The sequence below is a fragment of the Sinocyclocheilus rhinocerous genome, unplaced genomic scaffold, assembly GCF_001515625.1.
Source record: "Sinocyclocheilus rhinocerous isolate Xijiao unplaced genomic scaffold, SAMN03320098_v1.1 scaffold3004, whole genome shotgun sequence".
Taxonomy (NCBI): domain Eukaryota; kingdom Metazoa; phylum Chordata; class Actinopteri; order Cypriniformes; family Cyprinidae; genus Sinocyclocheilus; species Sinocyclocheilus rhinocerous.
Genome location: NW_015645532.1, coordinates 274,923 through 281,362, shown reverse-complemented (window position 1 = coordinate 281,362; position 6,440 = coordinate 274,923). Strand labels below are relative to the sequence as shown.

At 34.6% G+C, this 6,440-nt stretch overlaps 1 protein-coding gene across 1 annotated transcript in view; it reads left to right on the top strand.

The window, feature by feature from the left end:
• Positions 1–1,342: 1,342 nt before the first annotated feature.
• Positions 1,343–6,440, top strand: part of hoga1 (4-hydroxy-2-oxoglutarate aldolase 1) — a 9,299-nt gene continuing 4,201 nt past the window's right edge. Inside the window, exons 1-6 of the mRNA XM_016509696.1 lie at positions 1,343–1,691; positions 1,955–2,178; positions 2,721–2,849; positions 2,927–3,054; positions 3,228–3,362; positions 4,585–4,681. Coding sequence (XP_016365182.1) covers positions 1,660–1,691; positions 1,955–2,178; positions 2,721–2,849; positions 2,927–3,054; positions 3,228–3,362; positions 4,585–4,681 — 745 coding nt within the window. The 5' untranslated portion in view covers positions 1,343–1,659. The remainder of the gene's footprint in view (positions 1,692–1,954; positions 2,179–2,720; positions 2,850–2,926; positions 3,055–3,227; positions 3,363–4,584; positions 4,682–6,440) is intronic.

Below are 6,440 nucleotides of genomic sequence, written 5' to 3'. Positions count from 1 at the left end.
AGAAAGGTTTGCATTGGTAGGGCGGAAAAAGTGTACAGATTTTACGATTTCAGGAATTAACTAAAAAACATTATCTTGACTACAAGCATCAGTTATCAATACTTTGTCAGAAAGAAGCAGCAAAAAGACCTTGACATCTGCTGATTCATCCGTATTTTGTGTGCAAGGTTGATTAATTGTGACCTGTTTGGAAGAACTGAAAAACATGTTTTAATTATATAAGTACACACTAAACAATTTTTTGTATTCATACCCTATAATAACTTACCTTTTCTTGAACCAGAATTTTTTTTAACTATTATTTTTTATACTATGATATACAACCACTAGGGGGAATCATAATTTATGAATATTAATGCTTATGAATTAAAACATTTAGCCGACAAGTACTGGCCCACTTTTTCAGCCTTGGTTCAAGAAGTGTTCATTACAGTTATACTGTATATGACGGTGAATCATATCATCACACACTTTTATTTGAAGTAAAAAGTGTTTGAAATCAGGCAAAAAGAAAAATTCCCATATCCATACTCCCATGAAGCATTGTGAACAACGTATAAAAACGGCCGTAAACATTAAACCATGGGTTTCTCAGAGTTTAGCTCCAACCCTAATCAAACACACCTATTTCTATATTGCCTAAAATATCTAGGTTTTGGCTTTGTTTGCGTGTGCAGACCGATCGGTGTATGACATCAAAGTACCATACTGATGGTTCCTCATGCTTTCAAAATGCTCTCGAGGTATTTTGATGTCAAACACCGATCGGTCTGCACACGCAAACAAAGCCAAAACCTAGATATTTTAGGCAATATAGAAATCCTGGCCAGGACACGTTCTGGGAAAATGGCACGTATGGTCACCCTAATATACAGTATATAGTAATATGCATTGCTAAGAACTTCATTTGGACAACTTTAAAGATGATTTTCTCAATATTTCGATTTTTTTGCACCCTCAGATTCCAGATTTTCAAATACTTGTATTTCAGCCAAATACAGTCCTATCCTAACAAACCATACATCAATGGAGAGCTTGTTTACTCGGCTTTCAGATGATGTATAAATCTCAATTTCGAAAAATTGACCCTTATAATTGGTTTTGTGGTCCATATATATATATATATATATACACACACAGACAAACTGACATACTTTTTAAATAACCAGATTTATAAAATATAGAAGTAGTTTAGGGATACCGACTCGATTTACGGCGTTCGCAGTGCTTTAAGAGTGGGCGGAGCACGGCAAAGCTCCGATTCTGTGATTGGTCGACATGTCTCTGTAGGATTATAGGTAATGTAGTTCTTTATCAGAAATAGCGCTGTTAAACGTGGTATTAAATCATATAACGTGGAATGACTGCTTTAGCTAAAGTATATGTAATTTATAAACAACCTCGAAGCTCATGGTACATCTGTTAAATTTTGTATTTCAAAGTGAATTCCCTTAAGGAGATAATGAAAGGGATTTTTACTCCCGGAAGCAGAATAGTGCGCTTTAAAGGAGAACCTAACAAGTCGCGCAAGTGCTGTTGACATATCTCAAAACAATTATTTATAAGTGACAGCACGCTAGAATAACAATAAACACTATTAATACTTCTACATTGAGTTGTGACAGTACTTGTCAAGGTCTCTGATAGAGTAAGACTTCTATGCTTCTGCGAGACTGGTTGAACATCTGCAGGTATGCAAAACAAAGTTGTCTCAGCTACATTTTATATGCGTTATGTCACGGGAATCACTTATTTATTTAGCCAGTTCATTTGAGATTTTTGCCTAAAAGAGGTTCGTAAACGGCTGTTTATAACAACAAGCCTCCCCAAATGTTTTCCCAAACGTTGTCAGCATTTAGAGTTGATAAGTGTGTTGATTATTAACTGCATGGCAGCTTTAGAATATACCAGAGTTCACATTTTCCTTTAACCACATCTGTTTTCTTTTCTACAGACGGATCACACCCAGCGGCATGTTTGCAACACGAAGAAGCTTCAGTCTTCTGTGCAGAGGATCAGCTGCTTCAACATGGAGAAATAAAAGTCAAAGTGCTGCGAAGAGGCTGGATATAAGGGGGATTTATCCTCCCATTGCCACTCCATTCACTCAGAGTGAAGATGTGGATTACCAAAGACTTGATGACAATCTTAAGAAGTACGGCAACTTACCTTTCAGAGGTGGGTTGTTTCATTTTTTGACAAACGCACCATACATTACCCAGATAGCACAAGTACGTCTGCAAGATGTCTGTTAAAGATCGCTTGATCTGGAAAGCATCTGCGGTGTACAAACCTCTGACAGACGTCTGTAAGATGTAAGTTTTACATAAATCATAAACATCTTAAAGACATCTAATAGACATCTGATAGGAAACGTCCAATAGACGTATTGTAGACGAGCAAACACTCTAAAAAATACGTCTTGCAGACGTCAAATAGACGTCTCGGTGATGTTCGTGTGCTATCAGTGTATGCAGCAGAAAACACAAAGACATGTTATGATGAATGTAACACCTACAACATTTAATATGTGCTATAGGCTATGTATTGTAATTTTGTGTGACCCAGCTTTATGCTGACAGTAGTTAACAGATGATAAACCTCGTGCCGTTAAGGTTAAAGTCCGCTTTTCACCTAGTGGACGTATTGAAAATGCCATCTCAATATTTTTCCTCATCCTAAAATCTATTTGTACGACTCACTGTTTATTGCACTGGCAGGTCTGGTTGTGCAGGGCTCTAATGGGGAATATCCATACCTGACACCGGAGGAGAGGGTTGAGGTGGTGAAGAGAGTCAAACAGGCGCTGCCAAAAGACAAGTTACTCATGGCTGGATCTGGCTGTGAATGTACGTCTCTCTTGGGTATTTATTGATATATACCAGATGACATTTACACTCTAGATCACTTATGTCTGTTCTTGTAGCCACCAGAGCCACGATCCAAATGAGCCAGCAAATGGCAGATGCCGGGGCTGACTGTTTGTTAGTGGTAACACCTTGCTTTTACCGCGGTCGAATGGATAGCCGAGCTCTTATAAACCACTACGCTAAGGTAGTCTTGAGTAATTGTATTTTGGTATTTAATCAAAGACTGTTCTCTCCATTGTGTTCAAATGGAACTGTGGACATTATGCATATCGTTGCACTCATTTGCATTTTACTTAGTTAAACTGTGGTTCACACTTTGTCTCATTCAAATGCGTCGTTGTTTTCCTCGATTCCAAGGTGGCAGATTCCAGTTCAGTGCCAGTTGTGTTGTACAGCGTGCCAGCAAACACGGGTCTCGACCTGCCTGTGGATGCAATAATCCAACTTTCCCAGCATCCAAATATTGTCGGCCTCAAAGACAGTGGTGGAGATGTAAGAGCTGCCATAATACATATTTAATGGAGCGATTTACATATATATATATTTGAAGAGTTTATATGCAAAAACAGATAACTCCGTTTTGTTTTTTTAATTTTCAAAAATCATGTTTTTATTGTGTTTTATTGTGTTAGTGTTTTGTTCTAGTTATTTTTTAGCTTAATCAAAATAACCCAACTGCAGTTTGATTGAGATTAATTGGAATGCACAATGAAAAAGCATGATTCCTAAGAATTGTTAAAAACGGAGTTATCTGTTTTTGCAAATTAACTCTTCATATTTATATTAGCGCTGTCAAACGATTAATCGCAATTAATCGCTTTCAAAATAAAAGTTTTTGTTTACATAATATATGTGTGCGTGCTGTGTATATTTATTATGTATGTATAAAGACACACACATACAGCATATATTTTGAAAATATTTACATGTATTTGCATGTATATATTTATATTCATATAAATTATATCATATAGAAATATAATTAATATATAAACATAACATTTTTCTTAAATATATACATGCATGGGTGTGTATTTATATATACATAATAAATATACACAGCACACACAGATATTTTATGTAAACAAAACCTTTTATTTGGATGCGATTAATCACGATTAATCGTTTTGACAGCACTAATATATATACATATATATAAGAATAACATATAAGTAATATATAAATATGAAAGACTACAATTTTACAAGATTACAATTGAAAATGTATTTCTTTTTTGTATCATTCATTGTTTCATGAATGCATTAAGTATTTCTGTCCTTTATTTTTCCTTTTATTCTGCTATTGACCTTTGACAGTTTGAATTCTGCTGATCTCCTTTGTTTTTCTCCATGAGCTGCTTTTCATTTGAAATGCTTTTAGACATACAAGTGAGCGGAAACAAAATTCAAGGGAAAATAGATTTGACTCTCTCTTTCGATCACTTGAAGTCTGATTATTTTCTATGGACATTGTTACTTTTTGTTAAAAAGTAACCACTGTATTCAAAGTTATAGGCTTTGTGCTATTATAAACTGCCTACTTACCAAATTAGGTGTAAAATCAGGCATAATAATTGTATTTCAGTTTTTTTTCCTGTTCACAGTCTCCGTTATATTTCTGTCTCTTTTTTTTCACTCCCTTTTTTATATTTCTGTCTCTTTTTTTTCACTCCCTTTTATCACCTTAAAACACTTTAATATTTGATAATTGACAGATCTCCAGAATAGCTCTGATTGTGCAGAAAACCAGATCGCAGGGTTTCCAGGTTCTTGCAGGATCTGCTGGTTTCCTCGTGGCTGCATATGCTGTCGGTGAGATTGAGTTTTTAATCATCTTTACACCGTCGAGAATATTTCAAAGTATTAATCCTCTTATATTCATGCACCCTGCCATACAATATTTACTTATCTTTTGTTTATTTATTGTTTTAAATTACTAAATAATCAGTATTACAGCACATACTACCACAATATATAGCTACAGTTGTACTTTAAAAATGTACTTCACTTTTTTTTTCTATTTTTGGTTTTGTAGTAGTCGCCTACAGAGTTGTGGGAGTTCTGATGTAGAAAATGTCACGATGCAAAAATATTTAAATGGACTTAAAAATAGGCTTTATTTTGACTTGAGGTTAATTATGACCTACGTTGGAGACACTGCAGTTGATTTATTCTGTTTGTCTGTACAAACCGTTTCAAATTCCTCATAAAATACAGAAAGTACATTAAGAGTAATCGTTCAGACGTGACAAGTTGAACATGTCAAACAATTTGTGACCATAATAAAAAACAAATCATGATAATTGTTGCCGTTCTCCTTGAAGGGCAAGTGATTAATGCACATTGACAGAAATAAGAGTAGAAAGACGGTCCCTAATATAAACATGTCAGTCCTAATACAACATCCACCTCATTTTTCTCATAACATGAAGCTTGATAACTTACCTGGAGACAAAACTACAGTTAATCAAATGCCAGCTTGTGGGAGAGCATCTAGGAAGCCTGTCAATTAATCAACACAATCAAAGTCGCCTTAATATCTGTCAGAAAGACTGGGGGTGGCGAGTCGCTAGGCCATTATCATGAGCATAGGTGGTGTCAGGCTGTCTGTCAATCAAACTGTTTTGTTTATGTGGGAGGGGTATGTAGTTTGTCAATCACATAGTGAATTAAAGTTAGCAGTACTGAATTTCTAAATGTTTTTTTTAAATGGTTATTTTAGACTATTGGTTGCATGCATATCTTATTGGTGTGACATTAATGGAATTGGTCACCCATAAATAAAAATTAGCTGAAAATGGTTGTTTCTTCATCAGATTTGGAGAAATGTAGCATTGCATCACTTGCTCACCAGTGGATGCTCTGCAGTGAATGGGTGCCGTCAGAATGAGAGTCCAAACAGCTGATAAAAACATCACAATACTCTACAAGTAATCCACACCACTCCAGTCCATCAGTTAATGTCTTGTGAACCGAACAGCTGTGTGTTTGTAAGAAACAAAACATCAAGACATTTTAAAAACTACAAAATTCAAGTCCATAATCCATAATATAGCTTTCTCCAGTGAAAAGGTCATCTTGTCTGAATCAGAAATATGCACAGATCAAGCACATTTTTCCAAACAAATATACTTTTTTATTGGTGGAAGCATTATTATGTACGATAGAGTTTTAGTGCCTCGTTAAAAAAATAAAAAATCTAAGATTACAAGATTAAAGTCGTATTTCAACTTTATTCTCATAATTTAGATTTTATTCTCAAAATATTCCATCTTTATTCTTGTATTGCTAGGACTTTATTCCTGTAATTTTAACTTTTTTTCTCAAAATATTCCGACTTTATTCTTGTATTGCTAGGACTTTATTCCTGTAATTTTAACTTTTTTCTCAAAATATTTCGGCATTATTCTTGTATTGCTAGGACTTTATTCCTGAAATTTAAACTTTTTTCTCAAAATATTCAGACTTAATTCTTGTATTGCTAGGACTTTATTCCTGAAATTTAAACTTTTTTCTCAAAATATTCAGACTTAATTCTTGTATTGCTAGGACTTTATTCCTGAAATTTAAA